The sequence below is a fragment of the Schistosoma haematobium genome, chromosome 6, assembly GCF_000699445.3.
Source record: "Schistosoma haematobium chromosome 6, whole genome shotgun sequence".
In the NCBI taxonomy this organism is placed as follows: Eukaryota; Metazoa; Platyhelminthes; class Trematoda; order Strigeidida; family Schistosomatidae; genus Schistosoma; species Schistosoma haematobium.
This window is the reverse complement of record NC_067201.1, coordinates 3,890,490-3,915,097: the sequence shown is the minus strand read 5'-3', so window position 1 is coordinate 3,915,097 and position 24,608 is coordinate 3,890,490. Positions and strand designations below refer to the sequence as shown.

Below are 24,608 nucleotides of genomic sequence, written 5' to 3'. Positions count from 1 at the left end.
ACTCCGAGTAAGTGCTTGCTTCGTGATGCAGTTTGACGATTTTCGTATTGTATGTCCTATCCACCTCCAATGTCTTTTCCTAATTTCCTCTTTAACTGGAGGCTAGTTTGTTCCCTCCCACAGTAGGTTATTTCTAACGGTATCCATCTAACGGACGGATGGTTGTGGTAGTTCTCCAAGCCTCAGTTCCGTAGAGTAGAAAAGTATTGACGTTCGTATTGAAGATTGTAGAATTGATATTTGTTGACAGTTGTTTCGAGTTCCATATGTTTTTCAACTGTAGGAATGCGACTTTTACTTTGCCAACCCTTACTTTTACGTCTGCATCACATCCTCCTAGTTCATCGATGTTACTTCCCAGGTACATGAATGTTTCCACCTCCCCCAGAGTTTCTCCATGAAGCGTGATTATGTCGGTTTTCTCCTTATTGTATTTGAGGATCTTGGTTTTTTGCGTATGCTGAGGCCTACTGATGCACAGGCTGCTGCTATGCTGTTTGTTTTGAAACACATTTTGTGTGTGTATGGGACGGAAGGATCAGGTTATCTGCGAAGTCCGAATCATTTAGTTACATCTAAACTCCCAATTTATTTCGTGCTTCCCGTCAGATGTCGGGGTCTTTATAATCCAACCAACCACCAGAAGGAAGGGAAAGAGGGAGAGTAGGCAGCCTTGTCTGACTTCGGTCTTTACTTGGAATGTGTCTGTCAGCTGTCCTCCATGCACTAATTTGCAGTGTAATCCATCGTATAAATTCCGCATAATGTTGGCAGTTTTCTCAGGTACACCATAGTGTCTAAGAAGGTTTCATAATATTCAACTGTCCACGCTGCCAAACGCTTTCTCATAGTCAACGAATTCGGTGCATAATGGCGAATTACGCCCAGTTGATTGCTCATCAGTGATATGTAGTGTCATGAATCGGTCTGCTCACGACCAGTCCCCGTGGAATCCAGCCCGTTAATCCCAAAGTTAGGCTTCTACTGACTTTTTCATTCGGTTCAGCAACATTGTTGAAAATATTTTCCAGTTATTATAGGAGTGTGATATCTCTATACTTCCGACACTTGCTCAGATTTCCTCTCTTTGGTATCTTGATGAGGTATCATTCTTCCCGGTCCATCGGCGCGCATTGTTCCCCCAACTCTTCGTGACTAGAATGTGAGGCATCTTTGCAGCCTTTTATATGTCCAATTTCAGGGGTTCAGCTCATGCTTCTTTCTCATACTTCATTAATTGATGGCATAGTTGATTTCTTTTATCGCTGGTAAAGTGACACAGATAGGATAGTGTGCTGCTTCGACGTCCGGCGGATTCTGTGGGCATTTTGTAAGCCTTCGCTCGCATGTGTTATTAAAAATGTAGTATAACTTTGTGTAACTCAGTATTTGTTCGTAATTTTAGGTTAAGAATCCGTTTTTGGTTTATCGTCTAGTAGCCTTGACTTCGTATAAAAAATAGTATCCGTATTTCAGGTGACTATTAGCACCCGGGAATGAAAATAATCATATTGTTTACTAGAAAATAACTAGTCAATGAACACGTGTTTTGAAATTGAAAACTCTAGTGAGTAGTTTACCAGCGCGTGGTTTGAAAAAAGCGCGAACTCAAGTAAGTCTAGTGTTGCGTGTTGAGCTATGTTATTCTAGTTCCGATTCCAAGACTCATAATCGGAGGCATGTATTATTCCAGATTGTTTTTTTGTTTCCTTGATAGACGTTAGTGCACAGTGTGCGCCTTCTGGGTTGTCGACTCACCCTTTCCTTATATTCTCTTCAGTCATTCACGTTACTTTTCATGATCCCCTGAATAGACGTAAACTGACACACTAATGTGTTCTAACATCGTTTTTTCGTCGACTTTTTCCATCAAATACCCGCTTTTGTCAATGCATTACACGATCCATGGTGAGCGTGTTCATGATCAGCTTTCAATATCCTAATTCAGTGACTGAAAAAATTAACTTTTATTTGATGCTAATGCATAGCGGAAAGTTTTACTTCACTCATCTGTCACTTATATGAGATGAGAGATTGGTAATCTGCGTTATTTGCTCTAGGCCAATGTTTTTATATTTAACCCATTCTATGAGTTCACTAAGCAAACCACATCAAGGCAGGCGATTCGGCGTGTACTTATGTGAAAACTAGACAGTTTCGCAAATATTTGGGCGAAAAGCAAACGATTCAGCAAACTTTCAAACCCAAGGTGAGAAAATGGGGAGTCTCGCACTATTTTCTCATAGCAGGCGGAATGAAAGACATTTTGACGCGCTCCCCTTTTATTTCCTTTTTTTCCGGTCGCTTGTGTTGGCTTAGGGAAAAATTTGAGTTTCTTAACAGTCTTTAAACCTTGGGTTCTAAATTAGACCTTACTTCAGTTATGGTATATGTCTATACATATGAGTCATAAATCAACCCGACCTGATTTTTACGATACCGTCTTGCTATGACTATTCGTCTCGTATTGGTGTTAGTTCAGTTCATTTATCTGAGTGATTATAGTTTTTTTCGTATTTTGCTTATTTTAGCGAGATGTCTACGGATGGAACTGCTGATGGTCCCTTAGAAGTAAGTGAGGAGTGGATTACTTTTTGATATTCAGCATTGAAATTTATTATATTTAGCTCATTATGTATTAGTTCCCTTACTACCCTTAAATCCCGAGTCTCAAAACTATTTTATGCTTTTCGTTGCTCGAATTCATCCTTCTTTTCCTGAATATCCTATGTAGCTGATCTTTTTTTACTACCGATGATACTGCTAATTCAGTCAGTCAGTCAGCTACAACGTAGGACCAATCACATATATGCATCGGTTCAAGTTGCCATGCCTCATTAGCACAGCAAGATGAACACCGGATTCATAGATGTAGTTACTTCAATGGGGGCAATATATAGAAGAAAGATTGCATATAGAAGTATAGTACAGGAAGAAAGAATTAGTTAGTAGAACGAAAGATATGAAGTGATTTTATTCTCTTAGTTTAAGGGAAGACAGAGTGTATACACCTACGCCATTGTGATCGATTCTGAGCCATGTCACCCAGAGTCTCCAACCATTGGTTAGGATAGTCACGCGGACCCCAACTACTACTTCCGTAACTTTAATATTCGTCTTATTTTTGAGGATGTGCCGTGGCATTTTAAAGTGGTGCTCATATGTACCAGGTTCTTTTTTGCTGCTGACTGACCTATATCGCTACCATAAGTATAGTCCTATCAGCCTAACCGAGCTTCAGTTTTGATATTAGTTACTTGGATGTTATGTATTCACACTGTATGTAGGTGCTGCGTAAAGTAGTTAATGAAGTGTATTTAAACACGTATATTATATTTCATTTTTGAACTTAATACACTTTCAATCGAATTAAAGTCAGCCCTGTTATTCCCATCAGTCAAATGTGTTCTTCAAAAATCTGAATCAAGTCTTCACTATTATTTCGTCTAGTTTTATATCGAAATAGAAACTTACCAACAACCATTCTAAAGTAAAAATAGAGATGAATTTAAGTAGTAAAGAAGACCGAAAGGCATATAACTTGAAATCCACTTATTTGAAAGTAACTTGCTGTTTTGTAATGGTTTATTGGTTTAAGCACTCAGATTTCGAACAGTGGGTCTCATGGGTTTAAATGGTGTTTCACTTCAGTTTAGACAACTGGTTGTATCACTAGCCTCACATGGACAGTAGCTCAACCGAGTGCATAAGACCATACTTATTACACACGTTACATATTTAAGTTTGGTGGATTTCGTTTCCGTCCTCAAATGACATCAGTGAAGTACTATGGTTTGCCCATGGCACGAATTGACATGGGTTTAAAATACTGAGAAAATATATATATATATATATATATATATATATATATATATATATATATATATATATATATATCTTCCTTATAAGCACGAGCGACCAAAAAACACTTTCCATAGTTTTTTACGACCAACCCTGTAACTTTTCGATCAATATTATCTATATATTTAAGCAAACATTGGTACAAGGAGGCACCAAATATATATACGCCCCACTTTGTCATTCGATTTGTGTGAAGGATGCAATACTACTCGCGTGCTCAAACCGAAGCAGGTGGTTTTCTTAGGGGGCCACTCCTCGAGCCTTTGGCCCAGAGGTCTAATCCACAAGGCAGTGGAGCGACGTTAAAGGATGCCGTCCTATGGTAGCCAGTGACCAATTGTAGGTCCATACGCCATTTGTTCCCTCAAGATTTTGGAGCCAATGTGCACCATTAGTTTGGAATCAGGGTTTTCCAACTCCCCTATGTAGACTTTCCGTGTCCATCAATCTGGTTAAAGCACCGAACGTTCAGTTTTGGTCTTTTCAATTTCGTAAGCAACACCCCTGTCGCGAAAAGGCAGTGAGTAGGGCTTCGCTGGTAGTGGCTGTATACACGTGGCCACTTGAGAGCGATTCAAGAGGGATAGCTGACTCTTCCCACTCTCGGTCGTACCAGGCCATTTGGGGGCATTTGTTGGTTACAGCAGTCTGGTCTCGCGAAACTATTTATCATCAACGTACCTCCAACTATATTACACGGGTCGTAGTTGCTATACTTCTCACTAATCCAGAGGAGAGTTGACTGGATGTCAAATGCAGGGTAAGACACAATATCATAGACTATGAAAATTTAAACATGAAAAGTAAGGTTCCAAAGAAACAGTTGTAATCAACCGATGGAAAGCACGAAATGACGTTAGACCCAAGACCTAATCATTCACGAAATCATTGTTTTTTCTCAGTTAATACTCTCCATAGCCACATTTTGTTGCTACTAATGATGTTACTACTTCTATAATTTTGGCATTCGTCTCATTGTGGTGATATGGCAACGGCAGTTGATACACATGTGGTGGTTTTACATTGTTTATGACTGACTGAGTGACAGGTAAACTTTGAAGCTTCTGGTGCCAATGTTTCACAAATCAGTTTGGAAAGTAACGAAGTTTACACAAAACATACCCTCACTTTTTCAGCTTATGAAAGCATCTTTGACATGAGCCAATAACTGCTAACCTCAGTACTTAAAACTCTCCATTTATTGTTGGAATACCTCCCTAGTTCACTAAGCCTAAATAGTACTTTGAATATCCTCATGAATAAGAATCTCTATCGTTAACATCGGTTACAATTTTACTGACTCTCACAACCACAAAATGGAGTCGGTCAATACATACACCTTTCAGTATGTACTCACATATTTCTTGTCACAAAATTCATGTGAGTTTGCTTAGTTTATCTCAATTTAGGTTTCATAAACTAGCACTCATTATATATACATAACAATCGGTATTTATTCATTTTATTCAACTAGATTAAATTTCATACAATATATACCCTGTGTTGTACATTCCTTGTATGATTATTGTCCTAAATGTGTCTCTTAAAAGTCAAATATATAACCAATGACAATGTTTAACTTAAAGATATCTAAATTGATTTCAATGTCAGTTCACATCAAATCAATGATTAATTCTTTTCTTTAATATGATTTATGTAGTGTGTTTAAAATTCCAGTCAAAAGTATTGTTTAGTTTGGAAATTAACTCTAACTATTTCACGCAACTTCATCGTATTTTCTTCGTTTGAGCTGATTAACTGTTTTGTTAGCCTAATTCTTAAATAAACTAAAGAAATTGTAAAAGAAATTTCAGTCAGTCAGTCAGTAACAACATAGAACTTCGTACGTACGTACATCAGTTCGAGTTGCCACACCACGTTAGCACAGAGATGCAGTGGTCGATTCAAATCCCATAGTGGTAGAGGTAATAAGAGTATAAGCAGTAATCGGGAAGATTAGGGTTTGGAGATGTTATTTGAAGAGTATAATACAGTGAAATAAATTTGGAAAGAGAAAAAATAAGGGGACATGAAGAATTCAGAAGATTGGAATTTGGGAGAACACAAAGAGTGGATGCACATGCACCATTGCAAACGATTTTGAGCCATGTCATTCAAGGTCTCTAACCATCGGTTGCTATCATCTCGCGGTCCCCAACCAGATAGTCTACACCTACCAACATGACTCAGTCCACTTGTCAGTGACTTCATGGACTTGTGCCATGTTTTGGTTTGGCCGCCCCTAGCTTTCTTCCAACCTACTCCTATACCACTGAACATAGCACGTCGAGGCAGTCGGTCGTTGGGCATACGTAACACGTGTCCCAGCCATCTCAACTGATGAAGTTTCACTACTTCATCAATTGATTTGCCATCCTTACCTAGTACTCGTTTTCTAACAACTGTGTTACTTACTCGATGGTCCCAGGATATACAAGCAATGTTTCGAAGACACCTATGATCAAATACTAGTAGCCTACGAATATCCTCTACTCTTACCGGCCATGTTTCACTGCCATAAAGTAGGACGGAACGAACTGCTGCGCAGTAAACACGTCCTTTGGTTGATAGACGGATATCTCGCCTACACCATAAATGACGCAAGTTGGTAAAAGCTAGTCGAGCCTTCTGTATCCGTGCTGAGATTTCGTCACACACCAGACCACAAGGGCTGATGAGACTTCCAAGATAAGTGAAGCGGTCGACACGCTCAATTACTTCACTCCCTATCACTAGTTCGGGTGTCGATGTAACCCAATCCTGAAGCAACATTTTGCATTTCGAGGGAGAGAATCGCATCCCGAACATGCTTGCATTGTTGCTTAGAGTGGTCAGAAGACTCTGCATTTTGTCAGCGTCTTCACCAAATAAAACTATGTCATCTGCATATTCTAAGTCAACAAGTGAACCTCCCGGTAGAAGTTCAACCCCTGGAAATTTAGATGAGGAGAGTGTTATCTCTAAAAGTACGTCGACCACAAAGTTGAACAAGAATGGGGAGAGTGGACAGCCCTGACGAACACCACTTGAGGTAATCAATTCTGATGACAGTTCGCCATAAGGTCTCACTCTACCAGTTGTGTTCGAGTAGAGAGCCTTTATAAGGTTAATGTACTTCTTTGGTACTCCTTTCAGTGACAAACACTGCCATAGAACCTCACGATCAACAGAGTCGAATGCCGCCTTAAGGTCGAGAAATACTACCATTGTGGGGCGTCTGAATGTGTGTCTGTGTTCTAGAACCTGACGTAGTGTGAATATCTGATCTATACAACCACGTCCAGGTCGAAAACCGGCCTGGTTTTCTCTAATCTGCTCTTCACGAGCTTTGATTAGGCGTCGAAGTATTATTGAAGCTAATATTTTAGACACTATATTAGTCAAACTGATTCCTCTGTGATTGTCACAGGAGGACTTTCGTCCTTTCTTATAGACTGGCGCAATCAGTGATTGAGACCAGTCAGATGGGATTACGTCCAGTTCCCAAATTCTACCTAAGACCTCGGTTAATCTCATTGCTAATACTGGACCACCATCCTTAAAAATCTCAGGAGTAAACCTGTCAGGGCCTGCTGCTCTCCCTCGTTTCAGATTTCCTATGGCTTTTTCAACTTCGTAAAGGGACGGAGGACCTACATTAACTTGCCATTCAGGTTGACTAGAGATCGTGGGAAACCGAAGTGTGGCTGAAGGCCAGTTGAACTGATCCCTAAAGTGTTCTGCCCATCGATCCAATCTCCTGGATTGAGAATGAATAATATGTCCATCTTTCTCTGAGATTGTTTTGCTAACATTCGGGTTCCTAATACCGGTTTCCTTAACAAATCTGAACAGTTGTCTGCTATTACCTATTGTTACTGCCTTTCCCATCTCTTTTGTTTCCGCTACCCACCACTGTTCACGATCATTGCGTAGGCTTCTTGTCAGCTTGTGCTTAAGCTGACTCCGCTATTCGCCATGTTCAGATCCAGATGGAATGAGTTTTCAAGCATCTACCAGTGTGGTAGATGCTGCTGAGATCCAATGTTTCTCTCTAACTTTGTGGTCTACCTTACTAGCAGATATCACTGCTGTTTCCACAGCTTTTCGGATATCATTCCATGCTGCATCGGGGTGGGCATCACATATATGGCTGCCTAACTGTTTTTTTTAGTTGTTCCTGAAATATACTCTTAGCTTGACTATCATTAAGTAGGGCCCTAAGAGGTTTCCTTGCAGCGTCTTTCCTACGTCCAGTAAGACGCAAGCAAATACGCGCTCGCACTAGAGCATGATCTGAATCTAGGCATGTGCTCCAGAATGAGCGACAGTCTTCTATCGAGCCCCTCCATCGGTGGCTGATAGCAATGTGATCTATTTGGGTCCAATATATTTACATCCTATCCAAGTCACTTTGATTTAGGAACCAGTCGAGTGAGTGAATCGATCAAGAATATTAAGCAGAATAAGATTTAACTATTGTTCTTCTTATTCATCTGTTATTGGTCTGTTTAAATTTTCGTTGAATTTATTTCTCTTGATACCTTAGTTATAATTACTCTTATTATATACTTGCTTTATCATTTTGATTGCTTCAACTAATCAGTGTATAATTATATGGATTTTGCGAATTGTAGTCTGCTTATATTCTCTCAAACTGATCTGATCCATTTACTAGTATGATGTCACAGATCGAGAGATTAGTGATTAAATGTTAAAACATTTCCTGTTAGTTTTATAATACGCATTTTGGACACTGGTCTGTTTTTAAATTGCATTCAAAGTGATATTCGGTTTTTTAAGTATAAATTAGGTTTGAGTTCAATAGGTGTTATTACTAGCGATTTATTTTGTCCGGCGCTTTAACCAGATCCCAAACCAATGGTTCACATGGACTCCAGTATCCTGTGGGAACAAATGGCTTGTGAACCAATCGTTGGTCACCGGCTACCATGGGACTGCATCTCCTCACGATGCTCCACTGCCTTGTGGGTCAGACCTTTGGGTCAAAGGCTCGGGGTGTGGCCCCTAACGAAAAATCAGTACCTTTAAGAATACAGCCCGACTGAAACATAATCTTTTATTGATCGGTTTTAAGACTTTTAATAATTTTATACATAATTTTATTGATATGTCCTATTTTTACTATGTAATGTTGTTTCCTACAATTTCATCGAATACTTTCTACATTATATTGTATATTACAGGCAGATTCAAGTTGGATATCATCAAAGACATCATTTATGACAATTTCTGATCCCAGTGATTCGTCTACACCAAATGCAAATTCTTCATTAGATGAAACATTTGCTTCGAATAAGTTTTCACCCAACTCTTTCGCAAATTCATCCCCAAAATCTGACGGAATAGAAGACAATGACTATGATAACGGTGATAAAGACGAAGAGGAAGAACAAGTGAAACACAAAAAGAAGACAGGAGTAACTTTAGTTTATGCTCCGGAAAAACCAGCTAATATTTTCAAATCCTCACAAAATTCTATTGTTACACCTCAACCAAATCAAAAAGTGATCATAATCCGACCAAACCAGGGTAACGATAATAATGATAGTGAAAATAATTCATTAACTAAAGAAAATGGTATTGGGTCAACAACCGCTTCTTCGATAGATAAAATTCTGTATTCCAGTGAAGAAAACCTTTCTAAATTAAATGGTGAACATGATTTGAAACAGTTGAATAATTCCAACAGTGTCTTTTACAACAACTCTTTTGATGAATTTTCATCGAATAATGGAATATCGGATTATAAGGATATATCTGATAATAATAATAATAATAATAATAATAATAATAATAATAATAATAATAATAATAATAATAATAATAATAGTAATAATAATAATCTATCAAATAATGATAGTAAGTATGATAATTCCGGTAGTATTCTATCAACACCAACAGTACTCACTTCATTGGATAATCATAATGATTCATCGGTTTTATCTATGGGATCAAAGAGTTTATCTAAAGAAATTCTAAATGATGACGATAATACTAATAATAATAACAGTAATAATAATCAATCTTATGCTAACAGTACAATTAGTTTTGATGCAAACAATGATATCACTGGTATTGTTCTACAGAATCATGAAGAAATTGCAAAAAATACTTCATCTATTGATCAAAATGAAAAATATATGTCAGCATTAAAACCAGTTTTGTCTTCACCATCTAATCATTTAATTGATTCAGATCAAGAATCCAAACTATTAACTGATAATTCTTTTATAAAGTCGAATTTAAGTAATATAGCACAAATGAATTCTGAATTGGATGATGAGGTTACCAAAACAGTTCTAAATATTAGCGATCAATATAAGAAGACAGTAAATAAGTTTGTTGAACAATCAATGCCGACTTATTTGGATCGTTGTTCACCAGCACAAATTGTGGCTGTAACCGGTGGGGCACCACCAGATATAATACGTAATATTGAAGAGGATTTAGACGAAGATAATGATAATGTTATTGAAGTACTTAATACAGATGTAGAACATGAAGCCAATCCCTCTGCTTCTTCATCTACGAACCCTGGTAATATTGTTCGACAACGTGGTCATCCTTCAGAGTCATTAAAATCCCCAAAGCCGGTAACTATCAATATTGACTTACGAGTGAGTCAATAATTATTAAGGATTCATAATACGGTGGCTTTTTGTTTTATGTCTATCTAAAAACAAGTTATTATCTTCTCATTAAAATTTTAGTAAGGTATATTTCCACCCTAAATAATCACTAGCTTAAAATTTATTGCAAATTTCTATTGGCGTCTAGGTTCGTTTTTAAAATCAGGTTAATATCTGCTGAATAATAATTCTTGAAGGTTTATAAGTCATAGATAGCTGTATAGTTCTTTTCAAAAGAAAATCAAATCTTTCCTGAGACAGTAGCTCTCAGTTCTAATGATGACTAACATTCAAAACTGCAACCAAAAGATTATACAGCATAATCCTTTTTATTTAAATTGAGCTTGGTAATTAAATGTCATTAACTAAATATTTCATTTATTTCGAATTTTATTAAATCCAAGGCTTTCAAACGGTAGTTACAGGCGCAACTCTCAACCATTAGATTGTATGTTATGGACCCGGTTTCATCCTCGGTTTCGGTAGCTGGCTAATATCACAAAATATGGCTTAGAGCCGGGTACATAAGATTTAATTTTAAAATTAATATTAATAAATCAGAGCAAAATTCTATCTCTCAGTGAGGGTTAGCAATCATTCCGGTTACCCAAACCAATGTATATGCAATGTATTTTAAACTTTCAATTGATTGATTGGTACTTTAACTACCTAATCACTATTGCAAAAATATAAATACTCATGAATCTATGTTCAGTGAAAAGTATTAATCGACAACTTCACACTATTATTATTATTATTATTATTATTATTATTATTATTAATATTATTATTATTATTGTTATTATTATTATTATTATTATTATTATTATTATTATTATTATTATTATTATTATTATTATTATTATTATTATTATTATTAGCTTTATTCAATATTATATTTTGGGTACAATATAGAATTCTCAGTGTAAAGTATTTCAACAAGTTTCCGTTTCTTTCTTCTTGGTTGGTCCTGGCGATAAATATTGAGTAATCGCCAGTTAGATGTTAGCAGTTCACTAAATGAACATCTGAATAATGTGCATTCTTTTCGCTGTATATTGCCAGCAACCACATTGTCTCATTGAGGTTTTTGTAACTTTGACAACAAAAGGTTGTACACTTTTCAGAAACGCAGCAGAATAGGTCATGCGATTAATAAAAATAATGATATATTAAAACAAACAAAAATAGATAACTTGTTGAAATATCTAGATGGCAGGAACAGGTAGCCCAGATGCTCAAGCAGGCCGCCCTATATTTAATTATATCCATTTAATTAGTTTTTCAATTTGAAATCCATTGGTTAGTTGGATTTTTAAAAAAGTTTATTGTACACGAATTTTAAAGATATATAAGCAGATATGTATGGTGGCTAGTAGTGGAATTCAGGACGGTCGTTTCGTTCTATTCAGGACTCATCAACCGGGTGTACTTGCATTTCATAGTCGGTTTTCACTCCAAGACTCGAACACAATACCGTTCGCTTCATCATCACGTTGTCCACTTAGCTGCCGAGTCCTGATAGCCACCGGTTTGGTTTTAATCAGAGATCTATACTTAAAGTGCTTATGACTTAGTGGCATTATCGAGGGAATCTGCACACGATGCACATACGCCAAAAGAGACTGATCAACTGCAGTCTTAAACATTAATGGGAAGATGCAAATGAACTAAAACTTTAAATTTTGATTATTATTATTACTTCATAAAGTTCTTTTGGTTTTTTCCCTGATGAATAAATTAAGCATATCAAACTTTTAATAAATAACTTCATCTTAACGTTGCAAGTGTTAGGGTTAAAGAGATAATAAACTAATTCCTTACTATTATTGTTTCATTGCTTGTATTTAATTCAAAGGTTGTTTCAAAACTAACTCCAAGTACTCCAGAAGAAGTAGATGCTTCATCAGAACTAGTTTTTAGCAATTTTATGATAGATCGTTATAGATTAGAAGTTTCTGCATCAGCTCAAGCATCTTCGTCTCAGTCTACTGCTTCTGCTTCAGCTTCAATTCATGTAACAGATATGGGTCAACAAGCTGAGTCTGAAGATCCTGTAAGCCACCAACTTTCATCTTTACCTCGTGCTGAACCACACAGGTAGGTTGTTTATCCATGTATGTAATTTAAACCATTCGTTTACCTTAAATAAAAAATTGAATCACCGTTCTATCCTGAATGCGTATTTTGTACATTGTTGTCCTTCAGACATACCAAATAGAAAAAATCGATGAGACTTAGTAAAAAGAAAATATGCACAAGATATGAAGAAGAGGACTGTAGTGAAACTGGATGCATGTATACCCACCGTATTTGTTTTCTATCTCAGATAACCACTATCCGATCTGACACACTATCCTATCCGGTAACTGTTGTTGAGGAAAAAAATATATTCTGTTTAGTGTTGTCAACAAACCCACTATTTCTCAAAAATTTAACCCGATTAAGTTAAAATTGGATTTCTTTAAAACTATCATTCCATATTTTCAAACCACATGCGTGCAGTTAGATTCAGCTCTATGAAACGTTTGTGTTTAAAGTTCTGAATTGAGTGTTAGATGGCAGTTCTTTTGCGTTTAACATGTTCTCCGGTTGTAAGAATGTTGCTATTGCTGTGACAATAAGTATTTTCACGTTTGCATCAGATCATCCTCGTTTCTGAATGCAAAGGCTTCCATCTCTTTTAGAGTCTCCCCATCAAGTGTGATTTGGTCTCTGCTCACTATTTTATATTTCAGGATTCCACTTTTTTCCTTATGAGTTCTGAAGGGCATTTCTGCAGAAGTCGTTACTACAGTGTTAATGTTTGTTGTGTATTGAATAAAAGGGGTAGGTCATCTGTGAACTCCAGATCTTCCATATGCGTCCGAGGTGTCCACTTTGTTCCGTGCTTCTCCTGAGGTGTGAAGCTCTTCATAATCTAATCAATAGTTATTGGGAAGAGAAAAGAGAGAAGCCTTATCTAGCACCAGTCCTCGCTTGGAACGCATCTGTTTGCTGCCCTCTGTGCATGATTTTTCAGTGTAGTCCGTCGTAAAAGTTACGTATGATGTTGTTGAAGGTTTTCTTATTCATACTGTCGAATACTTTCCCATAATCAAGAAAGTTGTTGTATAGCGATGAGTTCTATTTAGTTGATGGCTCCACGACCATCCGTGTCACGCTTTGATTACTGCATAACCAGTCCTTGTTGATCTGGAAGCTGGGAGTCTACTGAATCTTCCACTCGGTTGAGGAACACTCTGTTGAAGGCCTTGACCAGTACTGACAGTATTGGGATCCCTCTGTAGTTTTCACCCTTACTAAGATTCTTCTTCAGTATCTTAATAAGGCATTACTCTTTGTAGTCTGTTGGTACTTTTACCCCGAAATCTTTTTGAAGAGAACATGAAATAACTTTGCAGTTACCTATATATCTGACTTCAGTAATTCAGCTGGTATCCTGTCTTGTCCTGCTGCTTTGCTATTCCTGATTTTTCTGATGGTCTTTCCGATTTATTCTGTTGTTCATGAGTTATCATCTGTAGGGAGATCAGTGTCTGCTGCTTCGATTTCCGATAGATTCAGTGGGGCCAGTCTACTCTAGAACTCTTCCAAGCGGTCTACCCACCTGTTCCGTTGTTCTTGAATCTCAGCGATAGGCTTGTCTTGACATCATCATGATGTTCAGAGGAACGATGAAAGCTCCACGACCAAACCATCCAGCTCAGAGAACAAAACTCCAACAAAACTTTCTTCTATTGTAGCTTTTTTTGCCGTAGTCGTCAGGTCATCCATATATTTACGCGTATCAGCTCTGATGCTCTTCTTCACTCGTTTGTTTGATTCTATCTATTCAGCCTGTTCTTTTGTTTCCTCTGCTCTTATTTGGCTGTTGTTAACTAGTCTTCTGGTGTTTTTTTCTTGAATTTTTCCCAATGTGTCTATAGAAATCCGCTTTTTATGCTGATACTTTTTGTGGTCCATCACCTCCTGGCGTGTTGAATTTATTGGTTCTTTAGTCTCTTTCTAGTTATTCTACGTATCAACTCCCTCTTCGTGTAGTGAATCTTGTAAAGCTCAGAACTTGTTGCTGAGAATAATCTTTGAATGGGTTTGTTAACATCTCGAAGGAAGGCTATATTAAACTTTTATAGTGTTGCTTGTCCATTTGTCCAATGTTTGTTTAACTTCATTTGTAGCTTATCCCCCACCAGGTGGTGATCCGAAGCTACATCACCTTCTCTCTTTCTTCTTACATCTACGATGAACTTGTCAAACTTTTTATTGATGGTGATATGATCGGTCCGATTCTTTGTAATTGTGATCTGATGAAATTTATGTAGTTTTGTACATGTTTGTGAGTGCATCTGGTGACCATGTTGTTGCAAACCTATAGAGTTGTCTTTTATGAGGTGGGATTTCTAACCACCGGTCGTAATCTTAGGGGGCTTCTGACAGAGTTAGACTAACATTTACTTTTACAGCAAACTTTATGTTAATCAGCAACAGTTTGGAATATGTATGTCGAATGATAATCGATTTCCGAGATTGAAGGAGATTTTCATCCACATTAACAATCTAACACACTGTTTATTCACTTAAATAGGTTCTAAATTTTCATTATCGTTTAACCTTGCAAGTTATTCGCTAGTTTATGGTTGACCAGTGATGATGTTATACATCCACTCTCTGTGCAGATTTAATGTAAGGAGATTAGGGAAAATAATTAGGATCCTATGGATCTAAATTCCATGATACTTGACACTCGTCAACGAGGATTTGCAATTTTTAGGGGACTACTGCTCTTCATGAGATTTGAACTGTTATAACTTGTGGTCTGTGTGCCCTGTTAATGTATAACGTAAAGATACCATCAATTAGAGAGCAGTGAATTATCGATCGGACCAATGACGCGTAAAACCCGTACGAGCAGCCTAGAGTCGTGATTGGTCCTGCTTCCTGTCTAGCCCAGCCAGTTAAGTCCAGAACACCAATGTCAGCCTCTGCAATATGAATCATTTATTTCAAACATATTAGGTTTATATACCAACCAGACAGACCATATCGTACCAATAAAATAGAAAATAACATTTGTACAAGAATTAGCCAAAAGTGGCTGTGAATGTGGGAGATAGTAATTGACAGACAGGCCATAACTCAAGAATGGTAAATCGTATAATAATAGTTGATAGATCAAAATAAAGCTTATAATTAGAGGAATATGAATGTGCATAGTTTAGTTAGTTAACAATTATACGATAGAAAATATACGTTTAGTATTGGTCCATAAATGGATCCTAAAAGTTACCATTCATTATGCTTATCGGGACATAACATGAATTTACTTCATTCAGTGTCACAAAGGTTACCACTGAGCTAATTTGCACACAATGTCGAGTCGTTTAGATTAGTGGCTATATTGCAAATTGATCGATATAATTCGAACAGTCAGCAAATTACGTGTTCTCACTTTGGTTTATCAAGTAAATACAAAGTCAACACAGCTAATTCTGTGAAAACAAGTATGAATCATGTTCTAATACACTAACCATTATGTATTCTCTATAGATCAAAATCTTGATGTAAATTATTTACCAGGTATAGGTTTATATAATCAGCTTCAAGCCATACTGTTTTTGAGAAATCTAATTCTACCTCTGTTTGGCTGCTAAAACCGAATTTAATGCTGTGGGTTGTCGAACTTTTAACTCAGTGATTGTAAGCCACTATTCAATATTTGACTTCCGAATCTTTATTGTTATATCATAATAAGGTCTATCAACACTTTGTGTTATACGAAACATTTTCATGTATTTGTTACATATCTTTAGTTATTGACCATTTAAAGTATGTATTAAATTTTTACTTTTGCTTAGTGTCGAAGCAATAGTTGCCCGTAATTTAGCCGAAATCGGTGATGAAATCAATCGTATCTATGGACCGAGATTAGACAGAATGATTAAATTACTACCAGTGGAGGAATGTCCATTAGAAATGTTTTATAATGTCGCCCGTGTGTAAGTTAATGATCACTTGTTGATAATTTTCAATTGCTGTAAGCATTATTTTTGGCTATTATTATCATTATTAAGATTGGGAACCGACCACTGTTAGAGCAAAATTGAAAGCCTGGGAGCTCTGAACCGGCTTTTCTCCGAGTTTATTTATTTAAAAACAAGCATTGGTACAAGGGGTCACCAAATACATATGCGCCAAACAATAACAATGAGGCCAGTAGCAGTTATCATTGATTTATGTGAAGGCTGTGATACAGTCCGGGTGCCCAGACCGGAGCCTTTGACCTGAAGGTCTAATCTACAAGGCCCGACCGTAGCTGCTACCTTGACGCGGTCGTCGGGCTTGCCTATCGTGATGATCCAACCGAGGTATATTGGTTGGAACACACATTCCTGTAGATTCTACCATGTGAGGCAGGTCGATTGGAGAACGGTCAGAATAAAAGCAGCAACTCAAGGTCTGAGGGCGAAGTCGTACTGCTGACTGTAGAGGGATGTGACAGCAGTAAAGTGTTTCCTTCAGACAACCAGCATCTGCAGCGATGCTGCCTTTTCACAAGGAAGGGGTTAGAAAAGGTTGACCCTAAAAATGTCACACCTCACCTTACCTCACAGATTTCCGTCTCCGGCAGTAAGGCATTTTGAAGAACGGAGCTAACACGTTAAAAACCTCCCATGAAAAGGCCATGAGCGACCGACCTTAGGCAGTTGTCCCTTGAGCTCTGAGGTCACGCTTCCAGGTCGTTAAGGCCGACATTAATCCATCTTCCTTTTCAGGTTCCTCAAGAAATACCCTTCCACCGTGTGGGCAGCCGGGAAGTGACACCAGCCCTCATACCCGTAACAGCACACGGGACCAAGTTGGTCACATTCAAATCCTTCCTACACCTAATACCACTCTTATCTCCCCGACTAACCCTTCTCTTGTCCATTTATCACCTCGTACCTCCAGGGCAAACGATTCGAGTACGCGGGACGTTATTCCTGGTCTCTTGAAACCACGCTCTAAACTTCATTTTGGAGCTTATAACGTCCAGACACTGTGCCAAATAGGACAACAGGCATCCTTAGCTAGGACTTTAGAATCTCGAGCCATCGATGTATGCTGCGTCTCCGAAACGCGCATACAGGATCCGAATAGCGTCATTCATTTGACCTCACCATGCCAAAATAAAGAACCAACTGGATTCACATTTCGTGTATCTAAAAGCCTTGATGCTGCTTCCCGTGACCTGGCTGGCGTATTTATAGCATTGAATCCTAGGACAGAATTATCTCTCTTAGATTGAATCCCGGTAGACAGTCGTTTGTGCGCTGTCCGACTAGACGGAACACTAAGGACTCGGAAAGATAGGGACACTCGTCGTTGCCTCTTCGTCGTCTCTGACTATTCTCCCACTGACTGCAGCTCAGATGATGTAAAAGATGAGTTTTACAGAAAGCTCTCCGAAAAGCTAGGCACTCTGATGTAGTAATAGTGGCCGGTGACTTTAATGCTCAAGTAGGTAAACTAAGCGAAAGGGAAAGATACCTGGGTGGATCATATAGCATCGTGGCTCAAAGAACAGACAATAGTGACCGTCTGTTGCAGCTATGTTAAGATAACCCCCTGTTTCTTGCAAATAATAACTTTAAGCATAAGCAAAAACATCTTTTGACATGGCGACCCCCTAATTCATCCCAACGTTGGACCCAAATAGATCACATTGCTATCAGCCACCGATGGAGGGGCTCGACAGAAGACTGTCGCTCATTCTGGAGCACATGCCTAGATTCAGATCATGCTCTAGTGCGAGCGCGTATTTGCTTGCGTCTTACTGGACGTAGGAAAGACGCTGCAAGGAAACCTCTTAGGGCCCTACTTAATGATAGTCAAGCTAAGAGTATATTTCAGGAACAACTAAAAAAAACAGTTAGGCAGCCATATATGTGATGCCCACCCCGATGCAGCATGGAATGATATCCGAAAAGCTGTGGAAACAGCAGTGATATCTGCTAGTAAGGTAGACCACAAAGTTAGAGAGAAACATTGGATCTCAGCAGCATCTACCACACTGGTAGATGCTTGAAAACTCATTCCATCTGGATCTGAACATGGCGAATAGCGGAGTCAGCTTAAGCACAAGCTGACAAGAAGCCTACGCAATGATCGTGAACAGTGGTGGGTAGCGGAAACAAAAGAGATGGGAAAGGCAGTGACAATAGGTAATAGCAGACAACTGTTCAGATTTGTTAAGGAAACCGGTATTAGGAACCCGAATGTTAGCAAAACAATCTCAGAGAAAGATGGACATATTATTCATTCTCAATCCAGGAGATTGGATCGATGGGCAGAACACTTTAGGGATCAGTTCAACTGGCCTTCAGCCACACTTCGGTTTCCCACGATCTCCAGTCAACCTGAATGGCAAGTTAATGTAGGTCCTCCAACTCTTTACGCGTATATAGCCTCAGCCAGGGAAGTCCTGCTCACTGCCTTTTCGCGGCGGGGGTGTTGTTTACAAAATTGAGACGACGAAAAGCGAATATCCGGTGTTTTAACCGGGTTGGCGGACACGGGGAGTCCACCTAGAGGATTTGGAAAAGTCTGGTTCCAAATTAATGGTGTACTTGGGCTCCAGTATCCTGAGGAAACAAATGGCTTTTGGACAAATCTTTGGTCACTGGCTAATATCAAACTGCGTCTCTTTACATTGCTCCACTGCCTTGTGGATCCGACCTTCATATCGAAGGTTCTGTGTGTGGCCCCCTAATTGAACCACCTGCTTCGGTTTGGGCACGCAGGCGGTACCACAGCCACACAAATCTCATTAGATTTGTGTGGCGCATATGTATCTGGTGTCCCCTTGTACCAATATCTATGTGTTCAAATAAATAAATAAATAATGTAGGCGAGTTAATCAATATCTAGACGAGACCAAAACTACTTCCATAATAAACGAACCAATCACGCGGGTCTCAATGCGACTCAGCAATCTTTTCTTTTTTTAGAAGTAGAACGATCCTTTTCTTAGCTAAATGATATAAACACCTGATTGAAAAAGACAAATATAAGTCAGTGAAGTCAAAATTTTCTAACGTGACATTCCAAAGCACAAACAGACTATTTCTTGCTACCAAAATGATAATGAATATTTATGAACTCTTTCAACAATAAATACTGTTCACAAAATAGTACTTATAACATATTAAGCTATATGGTGAATTGTTTTCTTATAACTAATAACAATGCAAAATGTATGTAATAGATTTATTGTACATCCAGATGTGAATGTAATGTGACCGTACCTGAACCCTTTGAGGCGTGGTATTGAACTATTACATCTATTGATTACAGTAACCCTGCAGAACTTATCCGTGATGTTTATGTGACAGTGGGAGAATTCATGGGTTGGCATTATATCACACTATGCTGATTCTTCGTTTGTTTTCACCTTAATCCTATTTTTTTTCATTATGCATAAAATTTGGGGAACGTTGGTGGTTAAGTAATGGGCTGTATGCGTTCCAACCACTTTACTGTATGGAGTTTTAAAATCTCCATCTGATTCATCTTATTAGTAATTATAATATACCTGGACAGTACTCTGTAACGCACATAGGTGTAATGTCTTTTTTTATCGATCCACTAACTTTTTAAAAGTCACTACAACAACGAGTAGCTTAATGGAATAATAAAATAGTTTATATTATAATGATTTGATTTTCGAATAGCATTTAATTGTTATTGAGTAGCTAACCTCTTATTATCTATCTCCCACATAATATTACAATATTAGGCTATTTGCTCGTGGTCCAACTAACTGGGGTCAAGTAATCACTTTGTTCTATTTTGGTTATCGGTTAGTAGTACAACGAGTTAAAAAAGGTGTTACCAACGCATTTTATCAAGTATGTCGATGTCTAGTCAGTTTTTGTCGACAAATCAATATTTTCGTGTGGATAGCTCAACAAGGAGGATGGGTAAGTATAATGTTTTTGGTAATTTTAGGAAGTCACTTTTTTATTTACCTTCAATAGTTTGTTACATTTCTTTTTGTCGATAAGTTTCTTATAAAATTTCAGCTTCTACCTTTCAATGTGATATCCCATTCCTAGAGTTCTGAGGGGGATGTACTCCCAGCTGACCGTACAGAAGTATGACATCAGTAAGATGTTTCCATTAGGCAACCAGCACATACAGCATTACTGTTTTCTCACAACGAAAGGAGGGCCTAGAAGAAGCTGAGCATAAAATTGTCGCACCTCACCGACTTATTTCCGCCTCCAGCGGTAAAATCTTTTTTGAAGTATGCAGCTAACACAAATGTTAGTTTAGCATCAAGGTTATTGTTTTTTTAATGCTTTAGTCGTAATTATTCGGACCAATATAGGTCGTTTACTTTGGGATTACCGAGTAAGCAATAGTGAGGCTAGTTGGAGAGTACTAGGTAAAGGTGACAGATTGGTTGGTAAGGTAGTAAGTGTTTATTGACTCGGATGGTTGGAATATGTGTTACATATGCCTACCTTGGCGTGTGATGATGGCTGGTATAGGACTAGGTTGGGAAAAAGCTAGGGGAGGTCTGACTATGACATGACACCAACATGTGTAGTCATTGACTGACCTGAGTCATGTTGGTAGGTGCAGACTACTTGGTTGGGGTCGGAGTCATCTTAGCCAACAGTTGTAGATGTTAATTCATGCGGTTCAGAACCATTCACAGTGACGTAAATTCATTCACTCTTCGTTTTCCCCCAGATCCTGAGTTTCTAAATAATGTCATAAAATCTTTTCCCATTAATCCATATTTGCCTTTCAAATCATAACTTCTGTGCTTAATCTCCTCTATTACCGCCAATGTTGTTACTGTCTGTAGTACTTTGAGATTCCCCTTGACAATTTCATGTCGCTGTATGTGACTACTTGAACCGATGCAGATATGTCCCAGGTTCTACGTTGTGTATATTTGATAGACTGATTGGATATCACACGTTGCATTTTCTTTGTTTAAGTTGAATTGTACCGTTGTTATTAAGAAAGGGTTGTAAAATGTTCGCTGTTAATCGAAGTAAAATTTCACAGCAGCTGGTGATAATACCGATAGACTCATATCAGACATATTTTTTTCAGAAAAGACAGAAAATAATCTCTTCATAGTTTGAATCATAAACTGTTTAGTGTCTAACTCAAATTAATTCGCTACATTGTTCAACCCTGTTAGCGGGACATAGACTGGATTAAAGCATGCTCAATGCACGATTGCTTTGGTGCACGCTGATTGGCTAATTCTTATCCAATCAGCACTAGTCGATACTTGGAGAATACTCTAGAATCTTCTCGTGTAAAAACTATAAATATACTGACGTTTTCTCTATTGTGCTTCTGTGCGGAACGCAACCAAGTAGTTTGTATCTACCGGCACGACTTAGATCAGAAGTTAATGACTTCAAGGACCAATGCCACGTTTTGGTTTGGCCACCCCTAACTTTCTTCCAACCATCCCTAACACCGGTTAGCATTGCGCGTCATGGTAATCGGTGTTCAGGCATACGTAACACGTGGCCCAACCATCTCAGTCGATATAGATTCACAACCTCATCAACTGATTTACCATCATTCCCTAATACTCTGCGTCTAACCTCACTATTACTTACCCCATACTGTTGCCTACTCATTTTGAGTTATGTGTTTGTTGGACTCTGTATAGAATCATAGGTAGTAGTGGTATATCGATTCAGTAAATCTCACCTTTAACAAGTGTGACAATAAAAAAGTCAATAATTCAAATAAGATATGAAAGTAAATCACAACTCATATGTATCTACCGTTCTAACAAATGCAACCAGACACTACCGCACAGATTAGGAATGAAAGAGGTAGTATATTTAGCTAGTGACTTACTGAATTTACTGCACGATTTATCTAATATGGTTTCAGTGATTGAGTCTAATTTTCAAGTCGTTTTGTTTGAGCATTCGTTTCCAACGCTATCATTCTTCACTCACTGGTCCTATCAGTACCAAGTAACTCTTGAATATTCAAAGTCTTCTAACGTTTCATTAGGTTGTTATTTAAGTGTCGCAGGTTTTTTGTTCGATGGGAACTAGTATGGTTCATAAGTTGACCAATTCTAAGAAAATCTTCTATTACTGTGTAATAATTCCATTAAACTCTTGTAATCTATCAGGATTAATTGAACCACTACAATGATCTAATTCATTTGATATTCATATTCAAACTCTTTATAGATGTAGAATTCAATTTAATTTCGGTCAATCAGCTACAACAACAGCTACAGGCACATATATGCATCAGTCTAAGTTGCCATACCTCATTAGCACAACAAGATGAGCACCGCATTCATAGAAGTAGTTGATTCAATGATAGTAATATATAAAAGAAAGATTGCAATAAGGATATAGTACAGGAAGAAAGAATTAGTTGGTAGAAAGAAAGATATAAAGTGATTTTTAATTTAAATTCACAAATATTATTATATTTACACTTATTAATTATAACTTATTATTCCTTTTAGCGAATTCTTCAATTTCTACAATCTCATAGAACATATGATGATAAAAATATAAACACAAAGAATCATTCAACACCATCAAATATGATTTCTCATACTGATGAAAATGACCAACAAAATACATCGTTAAATGATCATAATACTAATAATCCATTATTTGATCATTCTAATTATGATTCTAGTTTATTTATTCCATTCATTTTGACTAGTACTAGTGTTGTTGTGATAGCTGTTGCTGTTTGGTTTTACTTACGTCGTTTAAAATAATAAAAAGGGTTGTGTTTTTTTTTTGCATGAATTTATGCATTAAGAACAAGTTCATTTCACTTTGTACTTATACATATAACTTGTTAGCTCCCCCTCTCTCTCCAATATTGTTTTCTTTCTCTTTTTTTTTTAAAAGAAATTATTTTAAAGACTAACCTCACCCCCTTTTTAAACTGAGTCGGGGTTGTTTTTTTTTTAGTCACCAATCATTGCCTATATATTGTAGAATTCAGTATTTGTTCCCTATTTTTATTTTAGTTAAACAAAGAAAAGAGGAAAAAAGTTGTTATGATGATTACATTTCTCTTCATATTGTTAATTTACTCATCATTCATCAAAATATATAGTCTATTGATAGTTCTTAATCTTTTTTTTTATTGAGTGATTATAGAAAGTTTCTAATGATGAATAGTAGTAGTACTGTATGCTTTTGCAACTAATAGTAGTTATTTGTATCAGAAGGGTTTATTGTGGATATTATAGTAATTTCAATGGTTTAGATCATAAGTCAATTAAAGCTAGACCACCATGGTAAACCTGGAAACACTGGACGTCCCATAATAGGACGAAACGGCCATCCAGTGCTTCCAGGTTTTCTATGGTGGTCTAGCTTCAATTGACTCATGATCTCAACCATTGAAATTAATAGTTATCTATTCATATTACAATAAGTTGGTCAGTTGTAATTATTATAAATATCCGACATAATTGCGCAAGGTCACCGATCGATCGGAGTTTGACATTGACACTGTTGGGTCCCGGTTCAATGGTTTAAAGGTTAGGCTTTCGCGCGCGAGACCGAATCCCACATGCGGGATCGTGGATGCCCATTGCAAAGGAGTCCCATGATAGGTCGAAACGGTCATCCAGGTTTTCAGTGGTGGTCTAGCTTAGATAGGCTCATAAATTCAACTTTGAAAATACTACAATCACTACAAATCCCCTAAATTGATAATTAATAATTTGTGTGGAATCTTGTCTTTCAACATTTTAATTATTCATTATGATTTCGTTTATTGTAAGCACCATATTCAAGCATACGTATAAGTGAGCGTGCTTCGAAGCGCCTGTGAAAATTTATGTAAACACAAACATTGATACAAGGATGGAAGTAGGAATCACAATAAAAATACGTTATTATATCTATAATTTTTACTTAAGATTCTAGAGTTATTATTTAAACACATAAACATTGGTACAAGGAGGCACCAAACAGATATACGGCATAAAATGCCACAATGATTTTCTGAGTTTTCCTAGTGTTAACTAATGTTTCTTACAAACTGAAATTTTTTTATTTTAACACATTGGTACAAGGAGGCACCAAATACTTA

At 37.4% G+C, this 24,608-nt stretch overlaps 1 protein-coding gene across 1 annotated transcript; it reads left to right on the top strand.

Moving 5' to 3' along the window:
* The first annotated feature begins 1,585 nt into the window (after positions 1-1,585).
* BAK1_6 (BCL2-antagonist killer 1) lies at positions 1,586-23,628 on the top strand. The gene is made up of 7 exons (XM_051216711.1): positions 1,586-1,612; positions 2,532-2,571; positions 9,048-10,481; positions 12,352-12,593; positions 16,352-16,492; positions 20,272-20,455; positions 23,011-23,628. The coding sequence occupies exons 2-7, from the start codon at positions 2,536-2,538 to the stop codon at positions 23,272-23,274; spliced, it is 2,301 nt and encodes a 766-aa protein (XP_051065302.1). The 5' UTR covers positions 1,586-1,612; positions 2,532-2,535; the 3' UTR covers positions 23,275-23,628.
* Positions 23,629-24,608: the final 980 nt, after the last annotated feature.

Coding starts and splice junctions, on each gene's coding strand:
- BAK1_6 (XM_051216711.1), top strand. CDS start 2,536: ATGTCTACGGATGGAACTGCTGATGGTCCCTTAGAA. Junction 2,572..9,047: donor CTGCTGATGGTCCCTTAGAA/GTAAGTGAGGAG, acceptor TGTATATTACAG/GCAGATTCAAGTTGGATATC. Junction 10,482..12,351: donor CTATCAATATTGACTTACGA/GTGAGTCAATAA, acceptor TTTAATTCAAAG/GTTGTTTCAAAACTAACTCC.